Source organism: Phoenix dactylifera, chromosome 2, assembly GCF_009389715.1.
Source record: "Phoenix dactylifera cultivar Barhee BC4 chromosome 2, palm_55x_up_171113_PBpolish2nd_filt_p, whole genome shotgun sequence".
Lineage (NCBI taxonomy): Eukaryota > Viridiplantae > Streptophyta > Magnoliopsida > Arecales > Arecaceae > Phoenix > Phoenix dactylifera.
The window spans coordinates 23309001-23327125 of record NC_052393.1 but is presented as its reverse complement, the minus strand read 5'-3'; the positions used below and the strand labels follow the sequence as shown (position 1 = coordinate 23327125).

The window sequence follows — 18125 nt, the reverse complement described above, 5'->3', positions numbered from 1 at the left end:
AAGGCTCAGTCCTCGGATGCTTGGCCTAGCGCCGGAAGAATTTCCTGAGGCCTAACCCTCGGATGCCTGGCCTAGCACCGGAAGAATTTCCTGAGGCCTAACCCTCGGATGCCTGGCCTAGCGCCGGAAGAATTTTCTGAGGCCTAACCCTCGGATGCCTGGCCTAGCGCCGGAAGGATTTCCTGAGGCCTAACCCTCGGATGCCTGGCCTAGCGCCGGAAGAATTTCCTGAGGCCTAACCCTCGGATGCCTGGCCTAGCGCCGGAAGAATTTCCTGAGGCCTAACCCTCGGATGCCTGGCCTAGCGCCGGATGAATTTCCTGAGGCCTAACCCTCGGATGCCTGGCCTAGCGCCGGAAGAATTTCCTGAGGCCTAACCCTCGGATGCCTGGCCTAGCGCCGGATGAATTTCCTGAGGCCTAACCCTCGGATGCCTGGCCTAGCGCCGGAGGAACTTCAAGAGTCAGGAGTCGGCGAGGCGCTACCGAGAGTTAAAAAGAGGAGGGATGAAAGTGAAATGAGGAAACACTCTGTTTGCATTAACTTTCGTTGCACCAGGGCCGAGACCCATACAACATGGCAAAACGCCAACATACAAAGAAAAGAACAAAGAAAAATACAGAGGGTCAGCTTGGAGGAACCCCTGGGTCGGGAACGGCGAGCACACCCGCAAGGGGTAGGGAGACAGTTGAAGAATCAGCAGGCAATGGCATCGAAGGGGAGTCTTGGAGGGAGACCCCACTCAGGTCAATTTCGGGGTATCTAGCGGACACCCTCGCCAGGCCTTCATCGAAGCCTAAGACAAAGGAGTCGGACCCCGCGTCCGACATGTCACGGATGAACTCGGCGGACTGACGATAGGCCTGTACCGCCTGACGCCCGATTTCCGCGCTCTTCTCGGCCAGCGCCGCCTCCGCTCGCTCCGTAATCTGAGCTTTCGCCTCCATGACCTTCGCCACAATCCGGTCATCCGCCTCGGAGGAGACCCTCAGTAGATCGGCCCGAGCCTCCATGTGCTTCGCCTCGGCAGCAACGCGAGCAGCCTCAGCCTCCTCCAGGCGCGAATGAAGCTCCTGGTTGCTCGCGCGGGACTCCTCCAAGGCCGATTCCAATTCGGCCAGCTTGGCTTCAAGAGATCGGGCTCGGTTGCGGGCGTTGTCGGCTGACTGCTGGGCCTTCTCCCACCTCTCCCGGAAGTCGGCAGCCTTCCGGGACTGCTCTTCGGCCCGCTCCTCCGCCTTCCTGATCTCGCCTTCGAGACCCGAGGCAACCTTGAGTTGCTCCTGAGTCTCCAACAGTTGCCTCTCGAGGGCGGCGAAGCCGAGTACCCGCTCTTCGGCCACCTGGAGCCTCGTCTCGAGGTCCCTGGTCGTCCTCCCTGCCGCAGCCTGGCCTCCCTCCTCTACAGCTTTCAGTCGGCTCTCGGCCCTCGCCAGAAGCCTCGCCTGTTCCTCGTGGCTTTCCTCCAGACGGATCATGTACTGGGCGAGCTAAGAGATAGAAAAAATGAGGGCGTCAGGCGGGGATCAATAGAGCCTATAAATGACGAAAGCGGCCAGAAGAACACTCACCGACATGAAACAGACGCAGCTGGCAGCTCCGACGTCAGGGATCCCCATCTGCCGGACCCGCCTACGGTCACTCTCCAGCAGCACCGTCTCGATGAGGTTTCGGGCGCCGGCGAAGGTGAAGGCTGACCCCGACTTCGCCCCGGAGCCGGACGGTGGTTCTGCGGCCTTACCCTTACCCATTGCTTGGGGGAGAGTCATGCTGACCGTGCTCGGGGCGGGGGCCGCTCCAGAAATCGACAGGGTCCCGCTCGGCCGGGGCCTCGGCGCGCTCCTTCTCGTATCATCCGAAGCCGACCGAGTCGAAGGCCGGGCTGGGGACCGATCGCGTCCGACCCGGCCGTCTCGGGCGCGCCCGGGTGACGCCTCCGGAAAAGCGGTAGTCTCATCACCGGAGGGCTGATACGGCGTCAACTGTCGGTCCGAGCCCGCGGCGCCCCCCTGATCGGTGGGTCCGGACCCGTCTGTCAGCGTCGGAGTCGCCTGCTGGCGGGACTTCTTCGCCGGTGGGACCCCGCTCGGAGGAGTCCGTTTCTTCCTCCGGACCGCTTCCAGTAGGGACGCCCTACTGACAGCCATCGCCTTGTCCGACCGCATGACGTCGTCGATTTCTGCAAAAAGGACGAGATGGTCGGAGACTGAGAAACTGATGGAAAGAAGAAACGAAAGAGGAGAAAAGAGCTAAAAAAGAAGTGGTGGCGGGCTCACGGTCGGCGGGGACCGAGCTCAGACCGACGTTCACCAAGGCATCCTCGGAAATAAGGCGGGCCACCGGGGGAAGCCGGCCCTCGGCAACCAGCCCCCTCAAGACGGCAACGCCATCGGACTCCTCCCTCGACAAACTCGATAAGCCGATCGGGGACTTCATCGGCGTCTCCCAGGTTGTCCCGATTCCCCAAGAGGGATCTACGTCAATGAAAAAGAAACGCTCCTTCCAGCCGTGAATGGAGGAAGGAGCATCCTTGACGAGGCCGCACCCTCGCCGCGCCGCGAAGCACCACCACCCTCTGTCCCGGGGGTGGCCGTTCAGGCCGTAGCATTCCCAAAAGACATTCAGGATGGCGGGAATCTCATGCATGCGGCAGAGAACCTGGAAGGCCGTCAGGATGCGCCATGAGTTCGGCACCAGTTGCGTCGGCGCCACTCTTAAACCCCGAAGCACCTGCACGACTAAGTCCGAGGGGGAAAAGCGGAACCCAGCCCGAAGGATGTCCTCATTGATGGCGACCTTCCTTGGAGGAGGATGGGACATCTTCTCCTCAGGCCCCGGGAGCGTAATGTTGCAGGCTTCGGGGTGGTACCGGGCCACGAACCTATCGAGGTCTTCAGGGACCAGCTCCGACTGAATGCGGTCCGCCCTTACTTCGTCCATCCCTAATGGCCAGTGAACCTACGGTCAGGACGGGGTCAAGAGGGGGGAAGGCACCGGAACGACTGGAGTACACTGACACGAAAGGAGAAAGTACGGAGAGCCCTAAATTGAAGAGTGGGGCAACTCACCGGAAAGGAAGGAAGAACGGCTCCGAGAGCGTCAAAGGAGGAGCGAACGAACAGTTCGGCGGCAACGGCAGCGGCACAAGGGAGAAACTTGAAGATGCCTGTGAAGAGAAAGGCGGACGGGGGAGGGCCCCCCGGTTAAATAGGTGGAAAGGAGGGTGACGCCTCGGTGACGCCAGAGGACGCCTGGCTGCCGAAAGTTTGTTCGCACCCCAAAGGCGAATCGACGCCATTAAGGAAGGATGTCCGCCGAAATCCGTAGACCGCCAGATCAGCGACAACTGCCATACGCCATAAAGAAGGCGGAAAGCTCGGAGCGCGCGCGCCTTTCCGAGGGATGGCGGCAATCTCGAAGCATCACTCCCTTCATCCGTTCCCCTCCTGGTTCCAGGCTCGGGAGTGGGGGGCTACTGTTACGGGGGAACTTAGCCACCATGCCCCACGTGACCGGCACGCGCACCCAGGAAGACTACGGCTGCCCCTTGATCCAGCAATCCGACCTCGGGTCGGATATCTTCGGCTCCGCAGCCCGACCCCGAGTCGGCTGCCCCTTGATCCAGCAATCCGACCTCGGGTCAGATATCTTCGGCTCCGCAGCCCGACCCCGAGTCGGCTGCCCCTTGATCCAGCAATCCGACCTCGGGTCGAATATCTTCGGCTTCGCAGCCCGACCCCGAGTCGGCTGCCCCTTGATCCAGCAATCCGACCTCGGGTCGGATATCTTCGGCTCCGCAGCCCGACCCCGAGTCGGCTGCCCCTTGATCTAAGCAATCCGACCTCGGGTCGGATATCTTCGGCTCCGCAGCCCGACCCCGAGTCGGCTGCCCCTTGATCCAGCAATCCGACCCCGAGTCGACAATCTCTCGACAACAACAGACTGTTCCTCTGAGGCACGCCGCGGCCCCCTGCTCCACTACTCCCTGCAACGGCCGTATCCGACGCTGCCCCACGATCCCCTGTGACAGCCGTACAAAGCGGAGCTCCACTATGCCCTGCCATGGCTGTACCCAGCGCTGCCCCACGACGCCCTGTAACGGCCATGTCAGTGGCAGCCCCATCGTGCCACACGATGACGAATCCCCGGAAAAACCCCCCAGCCTGATATATATGAGGCTGGGGGGGAAGGGGGAGGGTAAGATATATCTTCCAGAGTATCATCTCACCTGCTACCTTCTCCTTCTCCTTCTCCTTCGATCTCCTCTGACTTGATCGTCGGAGGGCCCCCACTACCCCGGTGGTGGTGCGAGGCTTGCTTGCAGGTTTCACGACGGAGGGCGGAGCCAACCAAAGCAACTCAAAGGGAACTCCGTTCACACCGCTGTGCCAATCGTTCTCGGTTTGGACCACCAGCAACAGTATCTTACATGGAGATATCCTTCAAGTTGAAATCTCTCATTTTCTTGCTCAAGGATCCTGCATTACTAGCAAAATTCTTTTCTTTCTAGAAGGAAAGTCATTAGTTTCTTCAAGATACAAAACATTCATCCAACATATTTTTAACTAGATGACTCAATAGTTGAATATTGACAATAGTTGAATATTGAGTCACTTTACTCAAGAGATTGCCTAAATATAAGCAAGCACATATCACTTGAACTAAAGAGATAGTTTCATTAACCAAGATGGTTCAAGGACAAGCATGTGAGGCAATAGGAAGATTTATCAAGGTCAAATCAATTTTTTATTTTCAAAATCAATTTAGTTTAGATTTTATTTGCTTAAGATAATTATCAATAAGACACGTTAGCTAAGTTTTAATCAACTTATCTTAAACAGTTGTTTCTATCAAAATTCAGATTATGATTTATTTGTTATCAATAAATTATGATTCATTAGAGTTAGATTGAAATCTTGCACATAATGAGCATACAATCTGGTCTACTAGCTGTATGATAAAATAAGTATTCTATCATACTTCAATACAGCTTTAAAAACAATAGATCTACATTGCTCATCCTTTTCAAATTCTACAAGATGACGTCATGGAATACCTTCTTCATGCCAATCTTCTATAAGAGTTTTCTTGTGGACTAACTTTGGTCAATGAAGATCCTCTTTCTTGTTTCTCTTAATTTGGAGTTTGAGAGAAAATATTAATTCATTCATCATACATATTTCAAACTCACCTTGCATGAGCTTAGTAAAATCTTCATATAAATCCTCGTTTGTAGAACCAAAAATGATGTCATCAATGTATACTTTGAGCAAATAAGATATCACAAATTCTTCTTTTTGATGCATAGATTTATCACTATTACTTTCTATCAAAAAGGTTACTCAAGCTTTTATATCATGCTTTTGATGCTTGTTCCAAATCATATATTGCTTTATCATATTTGTAATGAGTGTTTTCAAATATGGTGGTTATTTAACATATATCTTCTTTAATAACATAAACACCTAGGAGTGCATTCTACACATTCATTTGATAGAATATAAAGCTCATAAAGCAAGCAAATTATAATGGTGCTCTTTACTTCTAATCATGCAAGAATTTCATCAAGATCTATTTCATCTTTTCTTGATTTAGTCTTTTAGTAATCATCAATTTTACTTCATTAAGTGTATTTCTGAAAAACTCATTTTGGTTCTAATTATTAATAAGTTTTCTGATTGTTATATGTAAAAGATTAACCATATACATATATAATTTAATTTTAGTATCTTGATAATAAATCATTAGTCTCATAAAGAATAAAATGAATTCATATTTTTACAACTAGAATCTTTTCATGAATGTTCTATATGCATTGCTTGATGAATGATATCCAAAGATAGAAATATCTTTATCAGATTTGGCATTATTTTCAAAAGACCATATCAAGCATAACATATACTACTGAAAAAATATGAAAGATATGCAATAGATCATTTTCTATTTTTCAGAAGATCCAATGGAGTTTTCATCAAAAATAGAAACCATATATATGACAAGCAATGATGATAGCTTTTAACAAAAAATTATTTAAGTAGATGACTATTATACAACATTGCCTTCTTCATTTCTTCAAGGATTCTATTGATCCTATTTTACTTATGGTGTTCTTGGTGCAGAAACAATTGCATTCAATATTATTTTCTGTGCACAACTTAATACAAAATTGGTTTTCAACACTATGCCATGATACTTCTTTATTTTCATAGTTTGCAAACCTTTTTCATTTGATCCCTTTTTGTGAGTTTGTGCCAATGCAGAAAATATTTCAATTTAAGTGCCAAGAACAAAGCCAATGTAAGCTTTTGAAAACTTAGTGTTGGAAACAACATCTTTAGATTTAGAAATTGGTTTTTGTTTGTTTTCTTAGTTAATATGCATAGCAAACTTTGACCTTGTAGAAGATAATCTAAGTAAACCAATGACAAAGTCTTTTGAAATTAAATCCATACTCGCATGAGTTGATATTATATGCCAAAGATGGTTTCTTTAATCTTGGTATTTATAGTGCATATATTCAAAGGCGTACCAAGTACACATTTTTATATCTTATGATCAATAAACAATAATGCCATGGACAAAAACTCTCAATCAAGCATATAGAGAATTCATAGATTATTCTTAATAAATTGATTAATCATCTAGCAACTTATCCAACAATGAGTAAAGTATAATATAGAAAGATGGAGAAATTTGAAGTTATTTCTTCTATTTTAATTATTTTTCTTGATTACATTTAAGTTCCATTCTTTAACATGTGTCTAGAATACCCATTGTTCAGATAATATCTTTTATTAGAACCTTGGAGAGCTAGACACACCTGCTGAGAAATAATCAGATTTTCAACTTAGGAACCCAAACTCTTTGGGTCCTTGCAGGTTAGCTATTATTGTTCCTTTTGGAACCCATATTTTCTTAATAGCTATTTTGTCCATAGGCTTGTAGATTTTAGGATTACAAGATATGTATTTCTGCATATTCTTGTTAAATTTAACAGTCATAGATTTAACATAAGTAGATGATGAATTTTTAATTTTCTGATTTTGTTCATTAGGTTCATTGAATTTATGAAAAACTATTTTAGGATGAGCAAAAGGGATTTTAATTAACTTTTGTTCATCATATTTATAAGAATCTGTTTTAGGATAGGCAACGGAGGATTTAACAACTATATTCTTGAAAGATTTTTGGATGTACCATGGTTGATATCCCAATCCAACTTTGTCAAATTCAGCTCTTTGATTATTTATCATTAGATTCAATTTTTCAGAGCTGAAAGTAAATCTTTCAACAACAGATTTTAATTTGTCAACTTCTTTAGTTAATCTTCTGTTATCTTCTGAAAGTAATTCATTGTTTTTCTTAAATTTATCATGGCTTTCGGTGAGAAGTTGATTTCTTTGATTTAGTTCTTTATTTTCTTTAAATTAAGATTTCAGTTTTATTAGTTAGTTTCAGTTGTTTATCTATTAGGATTTGATTTTCATTCTTTAAGTTCTTGTTCTTACAAATAAGTTTCTTATATTCTAAATACAAATCAGAAAAGGCATCGTGAAGTTCATCAAATGTAAATTTGCTTTCAATTTCAGCATGTACCTCATGTGCCATGAAGCATGAATTTGCAATATGATACTGCTCTTCTTCTACACATGATGTTTCAAATTTGTTAGTGCATTCATATTTGACTTCAAGCATATTCCATATATCTTTAGCAGTTATGCAAGAAGATATGTAATTAAACTCATTTCTATCTAATGCACAATATAATAGGTTCATGGCTTTTGAATTTTGTTGAGCCATTTTCTCATTATGATTAGTGTTTGTGTGTGTTCCATTGACTATAATGCTCCATAAATTATAATCAAGTGATTGTATGAAAACGCACATGCGTGCTTTCCAATGTGTATAGTTTATGCCATTAAATAGTGGAGGTCTATCAATTAATTGTCCCTCTCCTAGAAAACTATCTATTTGAGTTGTCATGATCTTTGGCTCTTTGACGGTTAGGTCAAAAACACAAGGCAAGAAATTATAGAGCACCTGCTCTGATACCACTTGTTGCCCAGTAGATACAACCCAAGAGGTGTTGGGAACCCGCCCACGCCGCTGATATTTCAAAAATTTTTCAGATGGCAGCGGAATCGGCATGTGCGGGATCGACGTTCATCGCATGAACGTTGTTTCGAGACCTTTCGTAATTAGGTAAGAATTAAAACTTTTAAAACTATTAGAAAGATCAGATCTTCACCTTGCGCGGGTAGATGATCACCGCAAATCTGAATTCGTGGTTTTTGGAAGAGGGTTCGCTTGAAGCCGTTCAGACGTCCGGCCTCTACGGGTATCCACACGAAGCAGGATCCGATCCAAGCTTTCTATCTCACCGGGGTGCTAGCTCCCTTGCAGAGATAACTTTTGATGGCTGATCTCCTCTCTTTCTTTCAACTCATGAATGTACTTGAGAGGAGGAAGAAGAAGGAAGAAGAAGAGGAAGAAGCAAGGCCCCTGCAGCCTACTTTCTTTTCCCTGCGTTGGAAGGAGGAAAGGAGGAAGAGGAGGGCGCCATGGCTTCTTTTTCCCTTCTTCTTGCTGGCGGCTGAACCAAGGGAGGGAGAGGGTGGCCACGTGATGGAGAGGAGGGGGATTCCTATTTCCATTAGGTCAGCCCCCAAGAGTCCTCCTTTTATAACATCTAGGGCTCCTACAAGTTAGGAGCCCTTGATGTATTACCAAGAGGGGCGCCGGCCCCTCTTGTTGCCGCACCAAGAGATCCAAGGAGGAGGGGCGTGAGCCCCTCCCTCTCATGTTGCCCTAATCCTCATCTAATGAGGATTGGGAGGCCCTAATGTGGTTTAGCCTTAATCCAATTAGGCTTAGCCCAAGGGTGAACCAATTTGGATCCAATCTAGGCTAGTCCTAATCCAATTAGGACTTGAATGAACCATGACTCAATTGAACTCTTCAATCCTAATCCAATTAGGAGTCATGTTGATTCATTAGATTAATAATTAATTTAGACTTAAGGAATCCTAATCCAATTAGGATGTATTTAATTTTAGTCCTAATCCAATTAGGACTCTATTTGAATCCGAAGTCCTAATCCAATTAGGATTTCTAGGAATCCTACTCCAAGTAGGAATCCAATTTTAATTCAAAATTCGTAATCTCATTAGGATTGTAGGAATCCTATTCCAAGTAGGAATCCCAGTCCTACTCCAACTAGGATTCCCAGTCCTAATCCAATTAGGACTCCAGGTATCCTACTCGAAGTAGGACTCTTGTTTCAAGTCCAATTAATTAATTCCCTTTGTTCCTTCTTCAACTTCTTATCAATCAAATTGATTACTTGTGATTTCTAATCACGATTTCAACCATCGGATCGGTCAATACTTCTAGTGTGTGTGACCCTATAGGTTCTATTCTGACTGGTAGTGAGATATATTGTGATCTCTATCTCAATATCATTGAAAACTCCTTTCAATGGGTTGGAACGATTCCAACTCAACTCATTAGGGTTTATCGATCATCAAGATAATCCCTATGAGTCCCACCATCCACCAGTGACACCTAGCAGCATGTAGTGGCTACCCAGCAGAATGGAATGATGAACCTCTAGGTGCAGTTAATGTGTGATACAGTCCTACTATCGTGGATCCCTACAGGGCGGAGGTCATGGACAATTCGTCAAACCCCATCGTCTGTCATATGTCAAGATTTATTCGACTTGAGTTCGCTAATGGAAAACTCTTTTTCCACTTTATATTACTGCCCTGGCCAAGGTCTTAGAACTCAGTCTAACAAATCACATAGGATCACTCCTCTTCTATCAAGGTCGATAGATTCCTTATAGGTGCATACCCTACTCCTACAGTGAACTTACTGCAGCCAATCTACACTGCATGGACCCATATGGCTAGAGACCATGTATGTGTGCAGTCAAACTACAATAACCTCACTGTGAGTAGCCGAAGCACCGCAGGTCAAAGGACCAGTCACACTACTGCAACATCAAGCAAGTCACTGACGAGTGGATAGACATCCAAGTGACTTCTTGTCTTGGTCACGCTCAGTACCCTTGTTCTCTAACAAGCACCTGCACTATCACTTCAGTGTCCCTACACTGTGGACTCAAGTCTCGTCCATCCAGAAGGAAAGTGATCTGTGCACTGATCGGATCGATCACCGTCCTCGTGATGATCCATTGATCAGGAGCATTTAGAAATTAATCACCAATGATACATGCCTTAAATTCTCAACTCTTGAGAATATGTATCATCATCTTATTAATTCCTTGGACGATTCATAGACACATAAATAATATGAATGAAAAGATGCCTTTTATTTATTCAATAATAAATAGTCAAGTACAAAATTATGTCCCTAGAATCAACAATGTGTCAGCCAAATTGGCTTCTAGGGCATACATCTAACAAGAGGGGGGGTGAATTGGGTCTTTTAAATACTTTTATACTACTTCTGAAACTTTTTAATTAATTATGCTAAGTTGTATAGATGCACAGTGAAATTTAAACTTAGCAACAGTTTGATGTATTGAATGAGACTTGATTAAGTAAATTGAATATGCTTGCAACTAAAGGATGCGCGGATAAGAGTTAAGCAAGCAATTTATCTAAGTAAGTAAGTGAGTAAGTTAGACAATGACAAGAAGCATTACAAACACAACAAACATATAGTGGTTCGGTGCACCCCAGCACCTACATCCACTCCCCAAGACCTCTTGTAAATTTCACTATAATCTTATAGATTACAGCCGGTTGTTTTACAAGCTCACAACCCAACTTGTTGTTTTGCGAGATTACAACGAACTCGGTCGGTTTTCATAGGCTCACCGACTAGAACCAACCGATTGTTTTTTCGGGTTCACAATCAAACCCAGTTGGTTTTTCCAAAGGCTCACCAACCACAACCTTACAACGATTGTTTTCCGAGTTCACAATCAACCCAGTTGGTTTTTCCAAAGGCTCACTAACCACAACCTTACACCGTTGGTTTTTCTTTTGGCTCACCAACAAACCTTAACCTCTTGATTCAATCCCTTGATTGAATCAAGCTACAAGATATTAGACTAAGAATTTAAAGCAAATACAAGCTTCTTAACTAAACAAATATAGCAAATATAAACAAATAGAGTAAAGAGAAGCCCTCAAACGAGTTTTGAAGATGAAGGAGCTCGGCTTCTTCTTTACTTGACCCTCTTCTGATTTGGCACGAAGTAGAGGATCACCGAGGCAGCACACGGATGGAGAGGAAGCTTTGGGATTCACTCGGATGCTCTTCTTCTCTCTATTTTGCTTTGAATGGCCCTTTTGTGCTCTTGGGAGATTTTTCTTTGAGATCTCTTTTCTAAGTGTTCTCTCCCACTTCCATACCTTCTTTCCTAGCTCTCCTCTTGATTTTATAGCTTTAGATGGCGTGGAAACAAGAATCTAGCCGTTAGAGACAAAAATAGAGCCGTTGGACACAGTCTGTACCTCCTGACAATATTTCCGTTGGGATCGGAGTCGACTCGCACGATCTGGAGTCGACTCGCCTGTTACAGGAGTCGACTTATGCTTGACTGGAGATGACTCGGCCACTGTTCTAAATTTGAATTAATGTGCATGCCTTGTCCTAGAGTCGACTCAGACCAAACTGGAGTCGACTCGCCAATAGCTGGAGACGACTCGGGCACTTGGGGGTCGGCTCATTCTCAGGAATTCAGAGGACATATTTTCTGATTTTCTTCCTCGAGTCGACTCGGATTCTCTTGGAGTCGACTCGGCTCTCAGAGCCCGAAAACTGATCCTCTGTATTTTGGGGTCGCGCTGCCTTGGAGTCGACTCGAACTGTCTTGGATTCGACTCGCCTCTCAGAGACGAAAACACCGTCTTCTGTCTTTGGGGTTGCGCTGTCTTGGAGTCGACTCGGACTTTGCGGGAGTCGACTCGGCTCACAGTGTCCGAAATTTGCTCTCTGACTTTTGCCTTGTTTTTCTCTGGGAGTCGACTCTTGCACAATTAGGAGTCGGCTCGCCTGACTTCGGAGTCGACTCGTGGTCCTCTGGAGTCGGCTCGGTTACAGGGTCTAAAATTCATTGTTCTGTCTGTCCTCTATTACTCTTTTGAGTCGACTCGGAAACGTTGGGAGTCGACTCGGCATGTATCGGGGTCGACTCGAATTTTCGAGGAGTCGACTCGAGAACTATTCTTTTGAATTTTTCTTTAGAATTTGTTCCTCCAACTTGAATACTTTAAACTTGAAACTTGGGCCAATAAATTGTAGCTTTCTTCTAACTTTTCTTGAGAGCTTTGGAGGCCTTCTTGTGCTCTTCCAACTTGCTATGTTCCTTGCAAAATAAATATCTTTCTCCTTGCAACACAAACATTAGTATTTATACTTCAAGGTTTTGTGATCATCAAAATCAATCTTTAAATCAATCTTTGGGTCATCAAGCTTAGGTTAAACCAAATTGAATAAAATTCAATTTGGGCTACATCAGGGTTTGACCTAATTGGATTGGGTTCGATCCGAGTTAATTAAGCTCGACCCAATTAATCAGACTTGACCCAATTGGATTGGGCTTGACCCGGGCCTATTAAAAGTTCTTATTTGATAAGAATTTTAAGTTCAAAAATTCAAAAATTGATAGGAAAAAGAATCCCTAAATTTTAGGACCCTAGCTTTCTTTCTTGGAGAAGAAAGACACCTCATCCTTATCCCTAAAAGCAATGGTGCCTATCCTCTTTATTTTTAGCTAATTTTTGGTGTGAGGAAAGAGAAGGTGTGGGGATATTTTTTAGAAAAATATAACATCTCAAATCTTCCTAAAAAGGTAGGAATTAAATTCCTAATTTGTAGGGACTGTATGGCACATCAAGCAGGGTAGCGTGCAGCTGAAGTTTGAGGTGCAATAACTCCCTAATTTTTAGGGATTCATGGCACAAGATTAAAAGAAAATTTGTTCATCTCTTAGCTACCGATTCACCAGCATTTTTTTGGGAATTTTATCAGCTAAATTCATTGGCCAAAAAAGGTGTGAGGAGTGGGGAGTCTTTTGGCTATAAAATGACCCCCACGCCTAGGGTTTGCATGAGATGGTCTTTAGAAAGGGTTCTAAATTCTAAAAAAAAATTGAAAGATAGCTGCCCTCTCTCCTCCTTCTTCTCCTTCATCTCCATCCTTCATCCTCTCGAAGAAGAATCAAAAGTTGAGTGCTTCGAGGGAGAAAAGTTCAGCCACTGCAGCACCTCTGCACGAGCTAGCATTCCTACAGTTGTGGATCTTTCTAGAGCTTCGTGTGGACTATCCGTAGAGGTCGGACGCGTGTGCGGCTACACAAGGTGATCAAGGCATCATCAAAGTTCTCAAAGCAAAAAGGTATGAGATCTGATCTGATTAGAAATTAGGATTAGAAATCAACTAGGTTGCTGAAATTCTGCATGATTACATGTTAGACATAGAATCATGCATACTTATTTAGGATAAATGTTTAAAGTCCTGAATCTATTTTTGTTGTAGAGATATGATCTCTAGCATGCATAGAAATTAAATAGTTTAATTCATGCTTCCACTGTAAAATCTTTAAAAATATATGCATGCGACCACTAGAGTTTCCAACAGTAGTATCAGAGCTATAGGTTCAAAGATGTTTAAACATTTATGCCTAAAATAAGTTTTCTAATCCTAGTAGTCAAGTAATCCGATTGGAATGATCACCAGGCCGTCCGGTCATAGGAGAAAGAAGGGTTCATAACCCTCTTTTTTCATTCAATGGGATCTCTTATGGTGTGTAGGGGTGCCACTGTGATTCAATCCTTAAAGATGAACCACGAAAAGAAGATTAAAAGTAGTTTTAATCTTTGTAATTAAATCTAAAATCATAGATATGTTTAGATCAGATCTAAAAGAGATTTATGATTGATTTAATTGCTGTTTTTATATGATTAAATAGATCTGAAAAATAGGATGCATGTGATGTATATTCATGTTAGTATATGTGACATAGAGAACATGAATAAATCTGAAATCATAAACTTGATTAGATTAGATCTAAATGAAATTTATGACTTATTTATTTTCTGATTTTGAATAACAAATCAGATCTAAAAACAAATGCATATGATGTATGTTGTTTAAGTTAATCATATTAGTTTGTATATGTGATATATGAACATAAATCATCTAAGATTTAAACATGAATTAAATCTAAATTTTAACATGATTAATTGCAAATCTCATATCTGAAAAATAAATTTTAAGAACTGTAACTTTGTAATTAGTATGTAATTAAAAGAATATACAATGATCTGAAATTTTCATAAGCTTACACTTAATTAAGAATTAAGTGATATGAAAACCTAGATCTAGAATTGTGAACTCAATTAAATGACATTGCATAATTCTTGGGATTTTGGGTTAGCTCAAGTCAAGTTCTATAATTGGGTTAGACCTAGGGTTAGAATCAAACATGGTCTAATAAGAGTTAATTGATCAAATCTAATTAAGTAATAACTAGATTAGGTCAAGGAAACTCTAGGTCAAATACAATAGTTGTAGTTGATCAAATTCCATATCTTTGACTAGACCAAGATGGAACTTGATTGAGACTCAGAGGTTGAGCTCAAGTCATTTGAGTAATCAAATCGAAATTGATTAACCAGTCGGTGTCTAAGATAAGTTTGGCAGACTTGACCGGTGGTTTTAATTGGGAGCTACTGGCACTGATTCGTTTTTGTCGAGTTAATGACATATCCCTTCCACTGATCTCACTTAGTTGATATAGTCAATCACATTTTGATTGGATCTTTAATGATTCGAGTTGTCCCAATCGGCCCAAACTCCAATTGGCCTCCGTGGGCCGTGTTAAGGGCATGTATACCTGTCATATTGGTTTAACAAAATTGCATACTCCAAGGTCTGATTTACAATGCTGGTTGAGCCACAACTCAAATAGAATTTATTATCAATTTCTCAACTCACATTCCAGAATAATTTTTATGTTGAATTCTTTCTTTGCGGATTTTGTAGTAAGGAATTAAGTGACATTGATGAGAAGAAAATCGAGCTGGCCTCTTAGGGTCGGCCTACGGGCCCAAATCATGTGCTAGCTAGTCAATAGACTAGGCTTTCACATTCTTTTCCCCTTAAAAATGTTTCGTCCTCAAAACTTAACCCATTGTCATTCTTAAACAAATATGGATACTTAGTCTACTTCTACTCCACCAAACTTCCATTGCGTAACTCTGATCTAACTCAACTCTTTTATACTTGTCCTATGCCTGACTTTACGAATCATAAGCCAAGCTTATGCTTTACACCGTTACTAGATTTTTAAGCTGTTTTCACTTTCACCAACTTGTTTAACAAGGCCCAGAGTTCATGCACATTAAAACCATCTGAAACCAAGGAAAAGCAAATACTGGGGCTTGACCCAACACTAGCCAAACCAAGGAATCAAGAGAAACAAGAAAACCTTTAGGGAGCACTCAACGGCCCCTGTTATGGTTACAGTAGGGGCAGATGAATTAAGCTTACATCCAGCTTATGTTTTGTCACTTCCATGGAGCTGGCATTGGCTTTGGCTTTGCCCTCATCTTTTCCAGAACCATCCTGAAGAAAGAGAGAGCCTAGATTCACAGAAACAAGCCTGTGAAGTAGCAACCTAGATGAAGGAAAAGAGAGAAGGATGATAGCTTCAGGGTTTTCGGACTCCACTTAACGAGCAGAAGGATGATCGCCCTTGGCTGACATTGACAAGAAGAAAACAGAGGAGTCAGAGTCCTACTAGGGAGACTGGATGCTGGCATTCCATCTCAACCGTCAAATACTACAACTAGCCGGTTTCTCCGGCGGGCCGTTGTACCTTTACGCGTATCTTACCGAGTCTCCAGCGGTCATCCCAGTTCTCCGAGTCAGAATCGAAGTCCTCCTTTTCCTTCTTATAGAGAGAGAGAGAGTGCCGAGAGCAGCGAAGCAATCATCCTTCTCTCCCTGGGCTCAAGACCAACAATCCTTGGCTTCTTGAAAGGTAAAGAATTCTACTCCTCTCATCGTCTCCTTCTCCACTTTATGATTCTTGTCTCTTTAATTTACCAGGCTCTCTTTCTTGAGCGTAGTTTCTGATCTCCTGAAACCCTACGTGTTGAGAAGATGGGTAAGAGGAAGACAAGGCCAAAGGTAGTTCCCAAGAAGCCCCAGCCTAAGCTGGACGTGAGCTTCACCTGCCCTTTCTGCAACCATGACAAGAGCATCGACTGCTCCATGTAAGTGACCTGTCTTGCAGCTCTCCTCATTCCTGGGTTCAGTTTAAATTAATATTGCGGAGGAACTTGGTATCCATATTGAAACTAGAAGAAGCTGATGGGTTTTCTTCGTCGCTCAGGGACATGAAACTGAAGACTGGGGAGGCCTACTGCAGGGCCTGCAAAGCAATCTATATCACCTCCATCAACCGTAAGTTAATCCTGATCACTTTTTCTTCATTCGTTCATTGATCTCAACCACATGTATTGATCCGCATGTAATTCTAACATTATTTAATTTCTTGCCTTGATTTGATTGGCAGATTTAACAGAGCCCATCGATATGTATGTTTTCATGGCACAATTCTTTTCCGATGATTCCATTGTCAATATATTCTTGAAGTTTTCCTAATTTTTGCGGTGGTTTTGTGAATCTTGGCATGACAGATATAGTGAATGGCTCGATGAATGCGAACGGGTCAACGGCAGTGAAGATAACTCGAGAAAGAGGCCTCGCATTGCTTAACTTCACAAGATTTCTATGTTGTCTCTGAATTTGTCAATTATTGAAGCAACCTCGTCTTCTTTTGGTTGATAACCATGTAATTTTTAGATATTTTCTTTCTATTTGTCAGCAACCGGTAAAAGTGCTCGAGATGATCAATTTGGAATACAAAGTGGAAAAGATAGGAATAATTTAACTCAAAAAAAACTCAATGTTGTTGCTGTTTGGAGTCACATAAAGTATATGCTGAATTGATCTCCTTTTTTTTTTTTTGGATGATTTTAACAGCATCCAAGAGGTTGGCAAATTTTATTGCAACATTGTTGTTGGATCAACGTGTTATCTGGGATCTACTGTTGGGATCAACTATATTTGCTAGAATACACAGTGACTTTGAGAACTTATGCAGTACCACTGTTGAATCCTTAATCGTCGGCATCCATGGCTGGTTGAGATGAATCCGGTCACTTTGTAATCAGTCCATCTTTGGAATGAATTTGAAAGCACAAAGCTTAAATCAGGATAATTTCCAGCCGATTTTTGTAATTTTGTAAATCCAGTCACATTCTCCCAAGAATTTCAATCCAGCTGAAATACATCACCAACCCACCTGGAGCTCGGTGCTCTACAGATTCCCATGCTTTGGATCATTCCAATCATATATACATGGAATCAGTTTAAAATCACGGATCCTGTGAAACCATTATAGATGATCTAGGTTTGCATTGGTTTCCAAATAAAACCATGGTGGAAACTTTGTTTGATCTCATCAGAAAAACTTTAGCAACATAAAAAACTTGGTTTCTACTAAGCTCCCAATACATGTTTAGTAATGACCTAATACACACCTCTAGGTAAATCCAGCACACATCTACATAAATTGATAAGTAGTTTTCAGAATATGGTATCCATATTGAAACTGAACTGAAAGAAGCTGACGGGTTTTCCTTGTCGCTTAGGGGCATGAAACTATTATAGAGTCTGCAGAGCAAGCTATACCACCTCCATCAATCGTAAGTTAATCCTGATCACTTTTTTTTTGTTCATTCATTAATGTCAAACTATATGCATTGATCCGCATGTAATCCTGACATTATTTTCTTGACTTGATTTGGTTGGCAGATTTAACAGAGCCCATTGACATGTACATTCTCACAGCACAAGTCTCTTCTAGCCATTGTATTGTTAATAATTCTTGTAATTTTAATAATCTATCATGTCCTAGATCCAGAGCATGACATGGCCGTGCTACCGAGGGGCACAACTTACGATAACATGAAGCCCACATTACATTAGCTTTCAAATCCATCTCAAAAATAATAGAATAAATAGGAATTCAATTTCATTATCCATCAAATAAAACCAATAGTAATTCGAAGCAT

The 18125-nt window shown here is 42.8% G+C and overlaps 1 protein-coding gene across 1 annotated transcript; it reads left to right on the top strand.

Annotated features, from left to right (window-relative positions):
• The first annotated feature begins 15556 nt into the window (after nucleotides 1-15556).
• Nucleotides 15557-16962, top strand: LOC120104453 (transcription elongation factor 1 homolog). The gene is made up of 5 exons (XM_039115650.1): nucleotides 15557-16024; nucleotides 16113-16259; nucleotides 16379-16449; nucleotides 16562-16583; nucleotides 16686-16962. The coding sequence occupies exons 2-5, from the start codon at nucleotides 16147-16149 to the stop codon at nucleotides 16762-16764; spliced, it is 285 nt and encodes a 94-aa protein (XP_038971578.1). The 5' UTR covers nucleotides 15557-16024; nucleotides 16113-16146; the 3' UTR covers nucleotides 16765-16962.
• Nucleotides 16963-18125: the final 1163 nt, after the last annotated feature.

Coding starts and splice junctions, on each gene's coding strand:
- LOC120104453 (XM_039115650.1), top strand. CDS start 16,147: ATGGGTAAGAGGAAGACAAGGCCAAAGGTAGTTCCCAAGAAGCCCCAG. Junction 16,260..16,378: donor AAGAGCATCGACTGCTCCAT/GTAAGTGACCTG, acceptor TTCGTCGCTCAG/GGACATGAAACTGAAGACTG. Junction 16,584..16,685: donor TTAACAGAGCCCATCGATAT/GTATGTTTTCAT, acceptor TTGGCATGACAG/ATATAGTGAATGGCTCGATG.